General features: G+C 36.2%; 2 protein-coding genes across 3 annotated transcripts; one reads left to right on the top strand and one right to left on the bottom strand.

Annotated features, from left to right (window-relative positions):
• LOC21405866 (WASH complex subunit 3) lies at window positions 1-771 on the bottom strand. The gene has a single exon (XM_010105290.2). It carries the CDS (start codon window positions 733-735, stop codon window positions 139-141), a length of 597 nt encoding a protein of 198 aa, XP_010103592.2. The 5' UTR covers window positions 736-771; the 3' UTR covers window positions 1-138.
• An 8,040-nt stretch (window positions 772-8,811) lies between these two features.
• On the top strand, window positions 8,812-18,987 carry LOC21405865 (probable protein arginine N-methyltransferase 6). 2 transcript variants are annotated; one of them, XM_010105289.2, is made up of 13 exons: window positions 8,812-9,175; window positions 10,579-10,644; window positions 10,953-11,021; window positions 11,632-11,667; window positions 12,150-12,215; window positions 14,821-14,889; window positions 14,974-15,051; window positions 15,444-15,522; window positions 15,733-15,827; window positions 16,378-16,462; window positions 17,520-17,716; window positions 18,255-18,373; window positions 18,520-18,987. In XM_010105289.2, exons 1-13 carry the CDS (start codon window positions 8,903-8,905, stop codon window positions 18,560-18,562), a joined length of 1,275 nt encoding a protein of 424 aa, XP_010103591.2. In that variant the 5' UTR covers window positions 8,812-8,902; the 3' UTR covers window positions 18,563-18,987. The 2 variants fall into 2 exon arrangements, with proteins under 2 accessions (XP_010103591.2, XP_024026011.1); XM_024170243.1 differs by lacking the exon at window positions 10,953-11,021.
• Window positions 18,988-20,319: the final 1,332 nt, after the last annotated feature.

Here is a 20,319-nt window from a genome sequence, read left to right as displayed (position 1 = left end):
TTATGTATTTGTGCTATGCTAATATCGTTTAAGCAAACACAAGTATATAAACAAATAATAAAAACAAAACACAATTCAACCAAATACCTTTCTTGCTTAACTTACACCCTCAAAAAAAAAAAAAGAATTCGTACAGAATTACTTCTTCTGACGACGATCGTCTCCGTCTCCGTCATCGTCTTCATCAATATCATCGTCGTCGTCGTCGTCATCATCGGACGGCGGAGAAGGATCGAGACGAGCGGCGTCCTTGGCCCACCGCATCAGCCTCTCCACTTCATCGTCCTCATCCTCGTCCTCTTCGTGCCCATCGCCGCCCTCCGATGCCTTCGCCCCGACGGATTGCGGCGAAGACAAGGACGCCTTGAGAGCGGCGAATCTGGCGGCGAGGTCGTCGCCGAGGACGGCCGTGAGTTCTGGATCGGTTGGATGCTCCGGCGGCGACCGGCGAGGCGGAGGATCGACGGCGGAAGTTGTAGGAGGAGGAGGGTTTGGAGAGGAAGAAGAGGAAGGTGGGGATTTGAGGGCTCGGAAACGGCCATCGAGATCGGAATCGACGTAGTTGGGGGAGACGCGGGACATGTGGGAATTGAGAGAGAGGTTGAGGAGCATGTCGTCTTCCACTGATTTCAGAAGTTCTTCCACTTCTGCTTCTGCATCCTTCTTCTTCGTCGTTGCTGTTTTCCTGCTCATTTTCGCTTCAAGCGCTTCACTTTGTTTTGCCTCTTTGATCATTATATAGCCCACAGCTTCGTATACCTACCCGTTGGCCGGCCCAAACCCATCTTCATACAGTGATGAGCCGGATTGGATGCAATAATGAGTTGGGGTCTGTGGGCCGGCTCAGGCCATCATGACACAATGACGGATCAGACCGGTATGACCCGTCAAGGTTCAAGCCACGACCTAACTCATAAATATTGATGAGTTGAGCTGGTCCAACATATATCGAATCATGGACTGACCCGACACGGTCCATGAAAAATCACGGGTCAGGCCGGACTTGGGCTGGTCCGTTTAGGCCTATGATGGGCCGGCCCAGCCCGACCCATTTATGCCCATAATGGGCTGGCCCAGCCCAGCCTTACTAGACCTATAATATCTTTATGTTTTTTTTTTTTTTAGTAATTTTGTAAACATCTTATGTATATTATCCTAATTGTATTTTTTTTTCTTACCAAGGTTTTGTCCCACTGAGTTTTTCTTAGAAAAGTTTTTATTTAACGAAATAATCATAAATAAAATATTATTTTTCATATTTCGATTAACTATTCAAACTTATATATTTATTAACTTGTTTAAAAATTCAAAAATTAAAAAATTAAAAAATTAAAAATTACATGCTTAGATAGGCTGGTCCATCTAAACCCATGATAGGCCAAGATGGGCCTTTAGTGGGCCAATCCATTCAAGGCCCATGGCATGACCCATCCTCGCCTGCGGCACGGCCCAGCTTGGCCCATGTAAAATTAGCTCGTGGTATGGACTGGGCCCACGAAATTCGTAGGCTGGGTCAGGCCGGGCTGACCTATTCTTGCATCTCTACCTATACTGCTACATTTAATTAAAAAACTAGTTGTTTACCTTTTTTTACCAGTTATCGTATTAGGGACACTTGCAGAATTTTTTATTTTTTAAATAATGAGAAATTTATTTATTGAACTATTTAAGAATTTTTAAATTTATTTTTTAAAAAATGTGTGTAAATGTAACAATTAATAAAAAAAAATGAACTAGACACACATTTAAAGAAAATCATTTTAATCATTAGCAAAAATTAAATAAGAACATGTGTGAAAAATTTATTTTCATAGAATTTAAGTGAGAATAATATATTTTTTAAAAACACGTAAAAAATTAAAATGTAAGGTAATTGACATCAATAGTTCTTAACCTCTTTGAGATGTAACAATTTGGTCTTTTTAAATTGTTTTTTTTTTTTTGAGAAAATGGTCTTTAAACTATTAAAGTGTTGGCAATTAAGATCTTTCCGTTATATTCTGTCAGTTTTTGAACAGAACACCTCATGTGCAGTACATGTGACTAGATATTTGGGGATATTTTAGTAAAATAATGATTTTTATACATTAGTAAAAATAAAATTATAACAAACAACAAAAAATTGTTATTCGCACTGTTAATATAGCGAGATATTAAAAGAATGTATTACACATAATGAGATTGTATGTGTTAGTTTCTAAAATAAAGGTGTAGTTTTAATGGTTACTCCAATATTTATTCATAAATGAATATCATTATTTTAGCTATAAAACATCAATCCGACGGTTGTAATAAATAGCGTGGTTGACAAAAAAAATAAATGGTAATTAATGAGATTGAATTCTTATCAAGCCACTATTGGTTTCCGAAACGATTTCAGATGCGGAAGCGTGTAAGTAGCGTATTGTGTATAACAAAAATTCTGGTAAAACCTTTAAGATACTATATAGATTATATTAATTTATGCACGAATAAATTAATCACATTAATTTGTTTACGAAGAACCAGATTATGAATTATACCTAGCAATCGATTAAGATGATTGCTTGTGTTCTTTGACCTCGAACGTTCATCGCTCCAATGCTAGTTTAGAACACCTAAATATTCCTTGTCAATTCCTTGAATCTACAAAGAATGTGTGTGTGGGCACACTTAAAACAAAACGGGATTAACAATAACACTTAAGTTTTCCACGAATACCAACACATGCACGACATGAAATTTTTTTTGGAGAAAATTTTTCCTTCCCCCTCTCTATAGAAAACTGGCCACTAACTCTTAGCAGAGTAAAAATTGTGTCTCACAATTTTCTACAATATTCTATTTTATAGAGTAGTAGTCAGACACTCAAAATGAGTCTAATCTTTATCTCTAAGATAAAGTTTGATAATTATCTTCAACTTCAAATTTGATTTTGAAACAATATCCATTCTCTGCTTATCCTATATGGCTGACCACCAAAGGGAGATTCCTCCCTGTGGTAGGCGTAATTTTGCAGATAAAGAATATGGTAAAATTTTATCATACAGTCTAATTTTAACTTAAATTCTAATTCTAATTTAAGTCAAACTTAGATCAATTTGAATTTCAAATTTGACAACTTATTAAATAAGTTAATTGGATAACTATGGAGAGCAAACAATTTGAATCTCAAGGGATTCGCATTGTGCTGTGCGTTCACACCATGTGAACACATTCACATGTGTGTTTCAAAATTTAAATTTAAACTTAAACTTAAATAATCACATTATTTAAATTATAATTAATTCTCAATTAATTATCCTTGGTCGTTTTATTTTAGAATTCCATAATTCTAAAATTCTCATTTTGCCCTTAGTGTCAAATAGATTACAAGGACGACGTAGGGACTCATGGACTAATAATTTTGAACTCCAATAAAATTAATGATTAATTAGACTCTTGTCACGACCCCAAGGATAGGGCCGTGATTATTGGGATATAATTTAAGAAAATTAACTTAATTAAACTATATTAATTAAGAAAAATCCATGAAAATAAAATAAAGAATACAAATATCAAAATAGATATTAAAATATACTACTCCGGAGTCTTTCTTTTACAAACAATATTTAAAACAATCCATAATTTTTAAAATAATACAACTCTGGGACAATGTCGACCAATATATATACAGAAATACAGTACATCTCAGAATTAAAACTGTACATCTGAAACAAATGTACCGATTCGAATCTCGCACCTTCAATCCATTGGCATCCATTTGCCATGTTGTAAATCTAAACCGCTAACTTTGTAGGGTGGTTTAAAACATTAAAAATAGAGAAAAAGTGAGCGAAAGGCCCAATAGAATATAATTTATAAAAACTGAATAAATAATGAAAATACAGGCCCGGAAGAATTATTCGGAGCCAAATAACCTTTTTCTATAAGGTAAATAAACTTAAATTCCAGATTACAGGCAACCAGCAAGTAATTTAAGTAATTAAATTACTTACAACCAATGCAAGGCCAAAGACCACTGTAATGGCCAGTACGGGTTTCGGGTCTTGCCCTTAAGGATACGATCTCCATATCCTGATATCTAGGCCATCAGCGGATTTACCGGTTCTTAAAACATCTTATTTTAAGGAAATATACGTTAAAACCTTAATTCGGTTCATTATGAGCTCAGTAGCATATTTCATGCTATTTCTAAAACATGTTTTGTCTTTAAAACATTTTCATAGGCCAAAATACTTTGAAACAAGGCTACAAGGATATGGACAAGAATATCCTACCTCTTGGTAATTTAGTCTATTGATAACTTCACGTTGCCCAACAGTCTATTCTTGAAGCTCCACGGCTCGCTCTGAACTTCAACGAATCCATTTGATTCGCCTCGATCTGCGTGCACAGTATCGGTACACTTTTTAACGGAGTGGAATTGGTGCAAACAGAGGTGACGATATGGTCTTGGATTGACAAACAGAGGTCGGGAGGCTGCTGAACAGAAGCTCACCGAAATACGGCCACTGGCAGTTGTGGCAGTGGTGGCAGAGGTTGCCGGAGCATATTTTCGTGGCAGACTTAGGTCCTACCCCCCTAAATCGACCCTTCTGAGTTCAATGGTATGGTCAATTTCACCAAATTCGGCCTCTAACTGTATGGATTGAAACCGCCAACTTTGACATAATCCAGCGGCTCGGATCTTGATTCTCTGGCTATGGAATCTCAAAACTGGTTGAGGGCCTTTGTTACCCACTTCCTTCTGAGTGTTTTGACACCAAAATTATGACGATCCAACGGTTGTTTCATCGGAACCACCATCCACCCCAACGGTGGCGGTGGCAGCGAGCTCCGATCTCTGACAAACGGCGGCAGATTCGGGCGGTTGACGGTTATTTCATGCTGTACGTCGTACTTTGAGTCCAATGGTACTGGCGGTGTCATCGACTAAGGCCAGAATAGTGCACAATGGAAAGGAGGCGCGGCGGGCGAAATGGGCGGCGACATGCTCCAACGAGAATCGATGGGTGAGATGACATGGATTTTGTTCGTCTCATCGAGCTGAGTCCATAGGGACTAGAATCACTCCGATCGGAGGTCGGACGATAAAGTTACGCCGGCGAGAAGTTTCGGTAGTTTTTAGACATCTCATCGGTGATTGTTTCTGTTTCTGGCAGAGATGGAGTTCGAGTGGCATGTCAATAAGTCCAGCTCGTCGAGGGCTTTCTGATGGTGTGGGCGGTGTCACGAAACGACACTGGAATCTCATCAGTGGTGGGTGGTCGGCGTGGAGAGAGAGAGAGAGTCAACGTGGGACAGAGAGAGAAAGAGAGAAAAATGAGAAAAATAAAAGGAGAAAGGAAAAATTGGCTTAGACTTTCTAGGCAAATTTAATAATTAGACTTCAAAGTCCATTTTGAATAGAGTGTGAAATGACCTATTATTCATGTTTTAAAAAATTAGTTGCCAACATTTAAAACTATTCGAGTGACAGCAGTGCCAATTTTAAAATAATTATTTTTAAAGGGAAAGGTCATTTACGTGATAATTATAATTGAAATTCTTTCACTAATCCCAGATTAATTAACACTAATCGGCAGATTTGATTAATTAATCTCAATTAATTTAACCGGATGTTACAACTCTTTAATTAATTAATTAATTATATTAATTCTAATAGTTATTCCACTATAAACTTAGAATCCGAAATGGTGGGTTACACTCATGAAAAATATAATTTAGTTAATTATATTTTGACCAAAATAACGGTAATTAATAAATATAACAATACGAGATATTTTGATAATATTTATTAATTGATAAGGTCTCAGTTCAATTAGCGGGTTATTTGACCTACCCTAAAGCGGCACATCATTCGTAGTATATTGGATTATCATTGGCACCTAAAATTAAAATATGATTTATGTATTTTTCATGTGCATCATGCATCATATTTAATTGTGCCAAAACTCACACGTCTTGATATTCATGCACATAAACTGATTAGATGAATATTCTATTTATTTCCTACAATATGTTGAATCCTATAATCTCACTAGTTGCGGCTGAAAAACTGGACGGCGATAACTACACTAAGTGGAAAAGTAATATGAATATACTATTAATCTGCGACGACTATAAATTTGTCATGATAGAGAAATGTCATCTAGAACCCGCGGCTAACGCATCTAAAATCACCCGGGAGTCTTATGATCGCTGGATCAAGGCCAGCAACAAAGCAAAGTGTTATATGTTTGCTAGCATGAGCGATGTGCTTCGCAAGAGGCATGGAGAGATGGAGACCGCTTATGAGATAATGAAGTCTTTAGAAGCCATATTCGGCGCTCTTTCAGAGAATGCTCATTTAGATGCTATTGGGGCTTTCACGAATGACAAGATGAAGATTAGTACTTTGGTCAAGGCACATGTTTTGAGCATGATTGAGCACCTCTATGCGGCTGAAGTCAATGGTGCCAGGATCGATGAAGCCACCCAGGTTGGAATCATCTTGGAAAACCTATTCCCGCCTTTTCAAGAGTTTAAGAAAAATTATGTTATGAACAAAAAGAAGTCCAACCTTACTGAACTTTTGAATGACATGCAAAACTTTGAATCCACTAACATAAGTTAAGGATGAGAAGCACATGTTGCTGTTGCAGGTGGATCTGGTAAAAATAAAAGGAAGAACCATAACCAAAGAAATGGGAAGAAAGGAAAGAACAAGAGGGCTAAAAGGAAGGGCTCCGACCAGAAACCGAAAGGAAGGTGTTTCCACTGTAATGGTGAAGGACATTGGAAGAGAAACTGTAAGAAGTATCTTGAGGAGCTGAAGAAGAAAGAGGAACAAGGTAAATAAGATTTGCTAGTTCTTGAAACGTGTTCAGACTGGATAATTGATTCAGGAGCAACTAATCACGTTTATTTTTCTTTTCAGAGTCTTAGTTCTTACACTGAGTTGGCTGACGGGGACTACATAATGAGGGTGGGGAATGGCACAAGAGTTTCGACAAAAGCAGTGGGAGAAGTTAGACTTCGCTTTAGGAAAAATAAATTTTTAGTTTTGAACGAAGTTTATTTCATTCCAGACATTCATAGAAATTTGAATTCTATAGCTAGGCTATTTGAACAATTATTTAAAATTTATTTTGATAATGAATTTGTTCATATTTCTCGAAATGGTTTAAATATTTATTCTGGACATATGGAAGATGGTTTATATTATATAAAACTAATGCCTAACTCACTGCTTAATATTGAAATGTTCAAAGTTCTCGAACCTAAGAATAAGATGCAAAAGATCTCTCGTGTTAATAACACATATCTGTGGCATTTTAGGCTTGGTCATATTAACATGAATAGGATTGAAAGACTGGTAAAGAATAGTCCTTTACGTGAACCAAAACTTGGTAAACTTCCAGTCTGTGAATCTTGTCTGAAAGGTAAAATAACAAAGAGGCTTTCACGTCAAAAGGAGAAAGAGCCACAGAGCTACTTTAGCTGATACATTCGGATGTATGTAGACCGTTAAACGTCCAAGCAAGAGGTGGTTATGAATATTTTGTCACATTTGTTGACGATTAATCGAGATATGGTTGTGTTTCTACTTACCCGTTTAAATTGCGGGCAGAAGGCCATCTGTATTAATTCTTCGAACGACGCATCATCTAGAAAAGAAAGTGGTAATTCGGCACTAGCTAGAAATTTAGCTAGTGCCTCACGAGCACGTTGTGCATCGTATGTAAAATTTTGAAACCCTTGTGATGTGAGCGATAGTGTTTGTTGGCGGGAGTCCACACTCCCACTTTGGTGCAACGGTAGACATTTTTTCCAATGTCTATCCATATGACCAGTACCCCTACCATTTTTATTAGAAAAGTGTTTTTTACAATACTTACATACTGCACAAATTTCTACTTCACTTGTTTTGTGATTTGGTCGGGGCTCCTCTGTGAAATGCTGCCATATAGGAGAAGTTCGCGGTCTTTTTCCCCTGGTGCGTTCTCCAACTTCCTCGTTGTGCACTGAAATATTATCAACCAAAGCATTTTCTGGTTCAGTGGGGGTGTGGTTTGGAGGCATCATTTCATCCTTGAAAAATGGCTCATCACCAAGCTCAGGAAGAGTAGTAAAATCAGGGAAGTTTGATGCGGCCATTTTCTAGAAATTGATTGAACTTAAACTTTGTAAATGAAATAGCAAGAAAATTAGTGATCGTGAGAAAAAAGCTTCGAATCAAAATCAAAGAGACAAGATGAGAGATAGAATGAGAGTGAATTATTGTGTGGGATTAATGGGTATTTATAGGGGATTTTGGGAGTATTTATAGGGGTTTTTTGGGGTTTTTTTTCGGATTATGATCATTGGGCCCTTCACGGGCCCAACGGTCACAATTAGAATGGGCTGGAGGGCTTTTTCGCGGGCTTAGGCCGGGCCGAACAAGGACCGAATCCGGGCTTGGGCCGAACTGGGCTTGGGCCAGGCCGCAGGCCTTCACGGGCTAGGGCGGGGCTTAGACCGCGGGCTGAGAAGTCGAGGCCCAGCCCTAGCCCATCAAACGTGCCGGGCCGGCACGGCCCGTAACAGTACCGTACCGGGTTATGCCGAATTCAACACTATTATGGGCTGGGCCATACCAAATCTAACACTATTACGGACTGGGCTGGGTCATACCAAATCTAGCATTATCCAAATCCGGCATTATTACGTACTAGGCCATTTGACACCACTAGAGAAAGTAAGAAATGAGTATTTTTCGCTGGCAAAAATTAAAACTGATAAAAAAAAGAACATTACTAATTTCCAAACTTTCTTTTCCTTTTAATTAATTCCATTTCAAAACGATACGGTTTAAGCGCTCTCTCTCTTCCCATAGGCTGAAAGCGAACGAGTTGAGTTGAGTTGGAACGGAAGATCACGACACGACACAGTAGAAGAAATGCACTCCAACCCCACTCACAGCAACGGCTACCACCACCAACAACAACAACAATCCGGCGGCGACCGGCGACCGGCAATGACTCACCGGGAAAGAGTCCGGCGAGGACCTCGCGGCAGCTCGAGATTGCGCGAGTCGAGAGACGGCCATGACGGCGCTGCTGGCCTTAGGGTTTCCGGCCAGAAACAGCAGCAGAGACCGCCTTGTACGGACTTCGACATGGCCTACTTCCATTCCTACGCTCACGTCGGCATCCACGAGGAGATGATCAAGGTTTCGCCAATTCTCCGATTTTTCTTCTTTCTTTAATTTCTTGGAAGTGAAATTTCTTTTCTTTTCTTTTCTAATCTTTCACTGCGGGAGTTGATTGTTATTGTCCTTGTTCTGGTGTGTCCTGTTTGGTTTTGTACGAATTTCTGAATGTGAGATGAAGATAACAAGAATTCTAAGCTTTATTGTTTAACGTTAATCTTCTTCTTTTACCTAGTTTTAGTGAAAGAATGACCTTAACATTGCCATTTACTCATGAAATGCCATTAGCGAATGCTGGATTTCTGTTTTTTTTGTTGCTGCATTTGAACTTGGGTTTGTCTTCTTTTTTTCTTTTTGGGATATGACATTAATTTGGATAACCTATGAAGTCTTTCTAGGTTTGGTGGAGCTGACAGTTGTTGTTATTTTGATGTGTCCTGTTTGTTTTTTTTTGTGAGTTTCTGTATAAGAGATGAAGAAAAATTAGAATTTTAACCTCTGCGGCGGTTGATCCTCAGTGGACGACGAAGTTTTGTGTAAGAAATGGATGTGTATGACTATAGGAGAAACAATCATGGATTTCTTTGACTGTAGGAGAGGCGATAAGGGATGTAGTGGCACAATGGCTATAAGTGGTTGGAGTTTGATCTAACTTTTACTATTTTTAACGAGGGAATATGCTTTGGTCAAATTGTTGTTGCCTTTGTTACTTAAAAGGGCTTTTTTCTTTTTTTTTCTTTTTTTTTTTTTTTTTTTTTTTTTTTTTTTTTTTTTTTTTTCCGATTTGCGGCTACTATTTGGGAGAACATATGAGATTTAGTCGGTAAACAAGTAGATTGAGGATAAATCACATGGTTAGAAAAGAATAGCTGATACTGCTACAGCCCGCCTGAGTGTTCTATTTGCATTTCCTTATCTTTTGAGCACTTGAAAACTATGCATGCACCATGTATGTGTTGTGATTATCGCGCTGATATAGTTCCCTAATAAATGATGTTGATTTTACTTGGTACCGCGTGTAACATGCTATCCCCCCCCTTTTTTTTCCTAGCTTGCTACTGGTATGAGTATGTCCATTTTTCATATGCATCAGATTACCGCTTGACTATCTCTGTACTATCTGAAGTCCGAGTGTGAATGAAAACCAATGTTAAATAGTCTTTACCTTAGTATTTTTCGATGGTGTTAGTTCTCCGTGAAATGTGATTGTTTGTGTTGTTCATCTTCTTTCTATTTGCATGTTATTTATGAATGAAAATTTTCCTTTATGAGACATTAATATTTGATATCTAATCATGTTGGGGGTTGGTCTGCAACACACTAATTCTGTATATTAAACTATTAACATAGTAAAATCTCAAATATGAAATAAATGGTTGAATTCAAAGTAATTATAGGCTGACATGGAAATTTTCATTATACAGGATCGGGTGCGGACTGACACTTATAGGGCAGCCATCATGCAGCATCAGAGTTCCATTGCAGGCAAAGTAATACAGTTCTAATCTCAATTATGAAATGATCGGTAGAATTATGCTCAACACAGAGCAATTATTTCGTCTTCAATTAAGCTGGAGTACTTGTTTGCTTGCTTACAATTCATCTGGATAACTACTCTATTTGATCCCAATGTTGCACAAATACTCACAAAATTTATGTTTCTTACTTGATGCAAGTATTCCCTAAGAGGTTCTACATTTGCGCATTTATGTTTCTCTTGCTTCATAGAATCTCTTCATTTTAAGTGTTAATCATGTTGTTCACTTTTTAATTTTCTTTAATATAACAATGCTTATAGGTTGTAGTAGATGTTGGCTGCGGCACAGGTATTCTTTCCATATTTTGCGCTCAGGCTGGTGCAAAACGAGTAAGCTAATTAGCTGTATTTGGATTAATGTTTGATAAAGTGTACTATTTTACTAAGTTGCTTGAATTTGTATTTGAGATTAGGGGTCTTCATTTCTTAATGTTCTTTTAATTGTGGGTCTTAGTGATTTTTTGAAGTCAATATTTGAAGAGCGATGGTGGTTTGTTGTACGAGCTACATTATACATGATGGGTCTTTGATGCAAAAGAAATCTTACATATAGTAGTAACTAGTAACCAGGGCAGAGAATCATCTTAGTCATGTGGACTAATCATCATGTTGTCCTTCTTTCTCTTCATAGATCTTATGAAAAATTTTGGGCTTTGTGTCAGAATCTGTAATTTTTTGTAATATTATTATAAAAGTTGGGTTGTCTCCTTAACTTTTGTCCCCCTTTTCTTCTCTACTCCGTATATTGTTTGTTCTTTAAATTTGAAACTAAGTAAAAAAAAAAAAAAAATGTGATTCCTGATGCACATAATTACATTATCTTATCTTTTCCTTCCAGTATTATCATACAATTATGTTCTGTGACTTTAACCAGCTTCGATTTTGTACTTCTGACATTTACAAGCTTATAGATTGATGCTTTTTGTCTACCACTTGCCAGGTGTATGCAGTTGATGCAAGTGAGATTGCAATACAGGTACCTTGTAATAGAATTTTTTTCAAAATATGTTTTCTTTTTTAGAATTTCGAAATATGTACTAATATTATAATCTTCAACATATTCTGGTCTGCATTTTCTCATTCTTGAAGTTTTTGTCGTCAATGTATCTGGGTGGACTTCCCTCCTCCTTGCTTTATACTTCATTATTTCCTTTTTTGTCTAAATGAAGTATTGATTCTTTTCTGAAAAATGTTGAAGTTTCTGCCTTCACATCTGTCAAGGTTATGATGTGGAGTCATTTGGCATCGGAGTCTTTTTTATTGGGTACTAAGAGAGTGGATATCTTTGTGTGTTTATGCTTTGCTGCACAAACTGATCGGATAAGTTCATTGCTTTAATGCATCTTTTACTTGGAAGCATACTGAACACTAAATAATCAGTTCTTATTGAATTATGAGCTATTTGTGATGTGTATCTTGAGCTTTGGCTAAGGATTAATCTTGTTGGTTTGTAAGCAGGCAAATGAAGTTGTAAAAGCGAACAACTTATCTGACACAGTCATTGTACTACATGGGAGAGTTGAGGTAGGTCGGTTAAGATGCTAATTTGTTATTTATGCTTCAGTAGCAATGATTTGGTTTTATTTCTATATTTTAGGATTTGTTGATTATATTTTATATTCATAGATGAATTGGAGAGTACTGGATCCTGGATATCTATGATTTCAATTTGGGGAAAATTAAGAAGCTTTGTCCATGGAAATAAAAAGATCAACTTTACAAAATGGAACTGATTTGGTTTTGTACATAGACTTGTGGTTTTGTATGGATGCACCCATTTGCTTCAATTTGTAGTTATGGACACTGTTCTAAATCGGGGTTCTGAACCCCGTTTAAGTCTCCCTTGTTAGTTTGGACATCACTCTTTGGCCTTTTCATCGGCCCTTTTTTAATTATAAGACTGAAAATTTATTGTTTAAATAAAAATTACATAAGAATAACAGGCGACAAGGTATCCTCAGAAATAAAACACAAAACAACAAGAAAACCAAGCGAAGCTAGAGGACAAGAATTTTGGAAATTAAATGGCTCAAATCTTGGAAAGTTTCCTTGTTAACGAGAACAAGAAAAAAGGATTTACAAGTGAAGCTAGAGAAGTAGCTAAGGCACATCCCTTTATCAGGGGTAGAAAAATTCAGAGAGAAATTTACTAAAACCTGAAATAAAGAAACCATCTCCAAAGTTTCTTTATCATTGAGATTTCTTCTAAAGTCAAACTACCAATTAATGGAACCTTTTTATTGGTGAATAGCAATGGGATGATGGTTCTCATTAATTAGAGAAGAAAGAAATAATAAAAAACCTAAGGAGTACAGTATCTTTGAAGTGATGGTTTGGGAGAACTTTTGTTTTCTAGGCTGCAACAATATTATGAGTCCTCAAGACCGTCGGAAATTTTGTGTGAATGGTGGATAAAGAAGGCTAGTATGAGTAACTGGACATCCAGTAATGCTATGAAACACGGGGGCGGTGGGTTCACTTTAAGGAATTTGTTTCATGAGAATAAGATTTGCAGCTATCAAACCTTGTTGGTAGTTTATACTGTGCATTTTACAACAAAGCAAGTTCATGAGAATAAGATTTGCAGCTATTAAACCTTGTTGGTAGTATATAGTGTGCATTTTACAACAATGCCAGTAGATTTGTGCTATAAGTGGGTCTAATTTTGTTTTCTCCTGGCTTGAGAATTGGCAAGTGACAAGATGACAAACTATTAAGCTTTTAGGTCCTGTGGAAGCCAGGTTATTCTTTTCTCTTATTTTTATTATTTTATTATTATTTTTTTAATTGTGCTTGGTTTGGGAATGCATGTATGCATAGCCATAAGTAATGGGGAGATGATGTGCAAAGGGAGTTTGGGGCTGGGTTTAGATATGGTTGTCAAAATTACTAAGCTCGTAAAATTGTTGGTTTGATGCTGAGATTGATGTAGGACCAAGATAGAACAGAGAATAGAGATAAAAGGATAGAGCCAAGATAGAGAAGAAGAACCATTGAGAGATAGAACTAGAACCGCAAAAGAGAAAAGAAGGGATTCTAGGGAGAGAACAAGAACGCAAGAGGAGTAAGCTCAATAATCTCAATATTGATTCATAAAACCGTTCTCTCTGAATTGAAATTACAAAGTACCAAATTTATAAGCAAACCAAAATGAGCAAATAACAAAATAAGAAATGAAACCAAAATGAATTAAGGAAACTACCAAAATGAAATAACGAAACTAATAGCGGGAAACAAATTTTAGTTCTGAAATAACATAAATTCCTGATTAAGAAAAAAGTAAATAAATACTCTAATATTTTTCTGCTTGGTTGGGTGCCGAGACCTCCAACTTTCCCAGGAGGTGATGTTTGGTATGAGGATTCGTGTCATGGTTTGAATCATGGTTTGTGGCTCGCTACAGTGTTTCTCTCACAGAAAACACACGTAAACCAAAAATTGTTTTCTGAATCCGTGAACCAAACGTCCAAAGATAAATTATCAAAGGAATTTTTATGCAAGAGATGAGGAGAAACATTAGAGAGTAAATATGAATACTCAATAATATTAATCAAATTGTTTGTTGAATATATATTTTTTAGAGAAACAGAGATCCTTTTACTGATGAGAAAAATCAGTACAAGGTGGAAGGGGATGAGAAATCCTCCAGAAAAAAGTTCTCCGTTGAAATTAGAACCAAGAACCTATTTACAGAGGAAGAAAACATAATAATAAGAAAAACTCAACATAGCAGATAAGCTTGACCGAACCTAAATATTCTGAGTAGATAACATTAACAACGATAAATAATTCTAATATTTAAACTAATGTTAATTACTAATCATCTATATCTTGTTCCTCATCAAGCTTATCAAAATATTTAATGAACCTCTTATTTACTGAGAATATGAAAAAGGAGATGGAGAGAATATTGTCAAAGAAGTTCATCATAGTATAGCTCATATATGTACAGTAGAATGCAAAACAAGTACTCTTGGAATGAGTGTTGTTTTCTGCCTATTTAGTATCATTAGTCCTTGTTTCAATTTTTGGCTCTGGCATTCACCTGCTTAGTTACCACATTTAAGAGCTAGTCTAATCTTTTTCTCTTTCTTTTCCCTAAATTAGAGTCAGCTTATGATTTTTGCAGGATGTTGAAATCGAAGAAGAGGTTGATGTTATAATTTCAGAATGGATGGGTTACATGCTTCTATATGAGGTGATTCCACATCTTTTTGGTGGATGCTCTGCATATAATTGAATGGTGTTATACTTACTATGATCTGGTTGCGTTTTCTTCTAGAGCATGCTGGGAAGTGTTATTATTGCCAGAGACCGTTGGCTTAAACCTGGAGGTCTTATACTTCCTTCAACTGCAACGGTATGTTTGATAACTGGAAGGATGTGATAGGATGCTAAGTTTCATGTCCTCTTTTTATCTTTCTGTGTAGTTTTCTCTTCCTTTTTTTGTTTCCTTTTTCTCCTTAATGAGGATACCTTGTTCGCTTTCCTTTTGTATTTGATTGTATAATCAATGAACAGAAGTTTACTTATAAAAAAAATATAGTTTACGCTTTTCCTTAAGCAATGCGATAGTGGTTATAGGATTTGTCACGCTGGTGCTGCTTTTAATTTCATATTACTGTTTTATGCCAGTCGTATTCCATGTTAAATACTTGATTTAGTGCATAAGGCATCCTTATCCAGTTCAGCATTTATATTATAAAATAAAATTGTAAAAATGATGCTGATCTTAATCTGAATGACTCGCAGTTGTATATGGCACCAGTGACACACCCGGATAGATACAGTGACAGTATTGATTTTTGGCGCAACGTTTATGGAATAGATAGTGAGTGAATGCATTAATAAGAATTAATGATGGTTCCATATATTTCATTCCTCTGTTTTCTCTTCTCTTTTGTAATATAGTATATCTGCTTCATATAGAAGAAATAGTATTTCCATTTTCTTGGCATTCCCATGACAAGTCGTTACAGAAATTGTTTATCCAAACCCCGCCCAATTAGTAATAATTTATATGTATCACTGTTTGATTTAGTGTCTGCAATAATGCCATTGGCAAAACAATGTGCATTTGAAGAACCGTGCGTGGAGACTATAGTGGGCGAAAACATCTTGACATGGCCACATGTGGTAAGTTATATCATGTTTCTTGTAAAATTGATTTTCAAAAGAAAAGTTCTTTTAGTAATGTGGCTAAGCTTCCATCCAAAAATGTGTACCTTTGAACACCTCTTCCACAAAGTGTTATGGTTAATTTATTTCAATTTTAACTTTAAGGCCGATTTATTTATTTATTATTTTAAAAGTTTAAAGCTCATATTTTTGCCAATCTCACTATCTTCGGCCTCGTTCGTTTCGCTTATTCGAGTTTATAATTTGAGTTTTGCTATAGTAAAAAGTTCTCACAAACAATCACATCTAACTTTTTTGCTACAGTAAAAAGCTCTCACATAAAATTACATCTCAACTCGAATTTTAAACTCGAATCAGTGAAACGAACGAGGCCTTCATTTATTCCAAACAAGAGAAATTAAGTAGAAATCGTAGAACAAATTCCATTTTTAGTTAGTGCTTCCCATTTTAAAAATAGTGAATAATTTTTGTGGTTTTGTGGTGGGCCTTTCACCTCTGGTAACTGTTCATTATTCGAAATTTAAATTTGTCTATTTATGTTTTCTAGGTAAAGCATGTTGACTGCTATACAGTAACAATTAGTGAGCTAGAATCTGTTACCACAAGATTTAATTTCAAGTCAATGATGCGAGGTAACTTGTTTTTCTTTCTCCTCCTATATATTTGTCTTAGCTTCGTAAGGATTTTAACCCAAGATCTCTAGATCGGAATGTAGTCACTTAACCATTTAGATGCCTGATAGATCTAGGCTAATTTGAGCTCAGAAAAACTTAAGGAAATGGATAAGAAAGTAATGGAGTAAATCTTTATTGCTAATTGGTTGGAAATACAAGTAATAGGCAGAACTTCGAGGGTCTGCAACCTCCCCCGCTTTGAACAATCTCCAAGACTTTCCCACTATTGATTCTAGCTTCTTCCTAATTTCCCTCAGCTCCCCCTCCCCTTTTTATTTATCTCCCACCCTCTAACTAACTAGTAACTAACAACTTTCCTCCTAACAAACCTTCTAACAACCAAAACCCCTCTTCTTTCACTAACAAACAACTGCCACCTCACTCAACCCCCCTTTGCCCCCTCTTATTCCTCCTAATGAACACTTGCCTAAGTAAAGGCTTATCAATGCCCCTTGGGGACCCTCTCCATATTTGTCTTTGATATTTAAATTCTTTTGTCACCATGGGATCTCCATGATTATTTTTTTTTTCTTTCTTATTAAAAGAATAAAGGGAAAATAGTCTTATGAAATCTACGATTTTATACTATCAGCTCCATTATTCCTCCTGCTGACAGCCTTTTTGTTTCATCCTGTTTTAAACGATATTTTTGCAAGTCCAGATATCAGCATACTTGTTAATAATGGTTTTTTTTTGGGTGAACTATTTCATCTCTGGGAGAAAAAAATCATTGAAAATTGTTATAGCTGAAATGAAAACTAACTAGTAAATAATTCCTAAATCCTTAAAAAGATCTCATCAATAAAATCAATTTTCCGGTATCTGCTCTGATTTGGAGGGAGGGCAATCTCATAAAGGCTAGGAATTTGATGATCCAAACCTTGCGGAAGATTTTGATATGTATATAGCTTATCCGATTTCTGTGCACGAGTTAAGAAATTTTTTAAGGGATGTTACATTATTTACACCTTTTTCTTTAGTAGTAGTGTGGTTCTAAATATTCCTCAATTGACAGCTCCACTTCATGGATTTGCGTTTTGGTTTGATGTTGAATTTTCGGGACCTGCAATATCTCCTAACAATAATCAGACAACATCCTTGCTTACTGACACACATCCAGTGGATGGAAGTCAGAGGAAGAAACGGACAAACCCAAATGAAGCATTGGTGCTGTCCACTGCACCCGAGGACCCTCCAACACATTGGCAACAGGTACAGTACATTTTACTGCCTTTCAGTGGTTCAACGTCATGTACGTATATTTTTGAAGTTGTAGCTTCTGGCATTTCGTCTCTATAAAATAAAGAAATAAACAAAATAAAGTTTATAAGGGTGGGCATGAATACCGATATTATCGTGTTATATATAGTTGAAATTTTGGCCAATAGCTATGTCATTTGCAGCTTTCTTGATCAGTATGGATGACCTGTGATGTACCATGAGTCTGAGTTGTCCAGATAATTTTTTGTATTAGATTGCACAGCGTGTTTAAATTTCGGTTGTAATTCAAATGTGTGAAGTTGAGATTTCACATGGAGTTAAGTAGATACCAATCACAAGTTAAACCTTCAAAAAAAGAAGAGAAGAAAATTTAGACAAAAAAAAAAAGTAAAGAAAGAAAGAAAAGCATGGATTGATTCATTCGTAGGTAATAAGTGTCATCTGGTTGTGAATCATTCTTGTTTTTGGATATTCTGTATATCCCATGTACCTGTTCTTTTGGTGCCCCCTAACAAAATAAATTCTGCAGACATTAATTTATTTCTACGACCCCATAGAAGTGGAGCAAGATCAACTGATTGAAGGTTCCGTGACATTATCACAAAGCAAAGAAAACCCTCGGTTCATGAACATTCACCTCGAATATGCGTGAGTTCTTAGCTTTCTTTGTTTTTCATTTATTTATTTTTTTTTATGCTGGACTTCACTTATTGTTAGTTCATGTACCTTTTACCAAACTAGAAAATATAGCTTAAATCCTCTTCAAAATCCTCAAATTAATTACACTCTTGCAGATCGGGGGGCCGTTCCTTTGTGAAAGAGTCCGTGATGCGGTGATAGTACTTGCTGCATTCCAGGTTGTGGCTAGTTAAAGGAAGAAAGTTGTGGTAACTAACTACCATTTTCCACCTACAGCTCTCATACTGCCCCGCAAAGGCAAGACTTTTGATAGAATTTGAAAAACACATCTCTGGGGTACTAAAGAGGGCTCATGCGTTTTACTCATTAACCATGTAAAGCCTCACAGAGATAGACATACCGCACAAAAGACTGATCTTATGAAAGTTTTGGTGACAACTCTTCTTTACAAATGCTGATTATTTAGGATGGTCTTGAATCTTGATGTTGTATCTCAACCTCATTCTTAAATTTAGTTGGAGTTCATTTGGATGTGTAAGAGATTCATGCAACCGTGCTATTTTTGTAGCTCTTTGCATGCTTTACAAAACCATTTATCATAAACATTTGACCATTTTTCTTTCTGTAGCTCAAAGTGTCTCTCTTCCCCTTCTCCCAACAAAAAAAGAGAGTAATTGTGTGATTTTTTTTTTGGATAACGCATGTGATGCGTTAATCCTACTACTGTTCATAACATTTTCCTTCGTTGGATCCCTTTTTCCTTTTATTAATAACTTCGGCCAAGTGGTGAGTGTTCGTCTTGAAAGAGATATTTAAATCATAATTCTTAATTCTGACGTTAAATTTTTTGTAAGAGAAAAAATTAATATAGAAAAATTAATGATTTGAGTTTGAGTATATGAAAGAAATTCCCCAATTTTTTTTTAAAAAAAAAAAAAAAAAAAAAAAAAAAAAAAAAACCACAAGCTAGCTTAAAAACATTGGATTCCGACAAACATTCCTTGGTTGTATACCATTGGAATCCATTCAGGCTGCCATATATGCAAGCACGAATAGATCATGCCCCTGCTTAAACCACTCTACCCATACAAAGATCTGCCTCTGCCACGCCCACTGCTTCAGTGAATTCCGCCACTACAGGTTCCATCGAACTACAACTTCCGATGGTCCGACTTTCTTGATCCTTCTTCAAGCGCTATGCGGGCTGATAAGCAGCCGCGCGAGTAGCAGGAGATGACTAATTATTTCTCTTTTTTTCCTTCTTCTTTTATTTAAAATAAAGAAAGGTCGCTTCATTGGTACATCACATTAGTTGGATTGTATACACACGCATATATTCATATACTATTTAATACAATTTGAAAGAATACACATCCCGCAAAAAGTCCAAAAATCTAAGAAAGTAATTACATAGATCCTGCATGCTCTACCGTGCAATTTGTCACATCATTTAGAATTTATTAACATTTAGAGATAGGGCTATTGTTGCAACCTAAAGAGCATTTAATCAAGTACAATATCTATATATATATATATATATATATATATACAAATATATATGTATGACATGTAATTGAGTCAAACATCATGATATGCATGGTAGACTGAGTTTTGGCTTGATGCATACGAATCCATCAGTCATCATATTTGGAGTAGTATTTAAGTGATATAGCTAGGAATAAAGAATAATGCAATTTATGGTATTATAATAGCTCACAATTAGATATGACGTACGAGAATGCGATTTTCTCATGATATATGCACAATCTGTTTCGTTTTTTAAACGTTAAAAACAGACCGTTTAACTCATTAAGATGGCATTATCGTGTCTGGCATTTGTCAAAAAGCAGAGTGGTTGGCACTTCAATATGGACTCGATGATATTGAAGAAGTGCCATGACATATGAGTATTGAGTTATGGTACAATCCAGTTGAAACCCTCGTTCACAAAACAA

The sequence above is a fragment of the Morus notabilis genome, unplaced genomic scaffold, assembly GCF_000414095.1.
Source record: "Morus notabilis unplaced genomic scaffold, ASM41409v2 Scaffold437, whole genome shotgun sequence".
Lineage (NCBI taxonomy): Eukaryota > Viridiplantae > Streptophyta > Magnoliopsida > Rosales > Moraceae > Morus > Morus notabilis.
The sequence above is the reverse complement of the archived record's forward strand: the minus strand, read 5'-3'. Positions and strand labels throughout refer to the sequence as shown.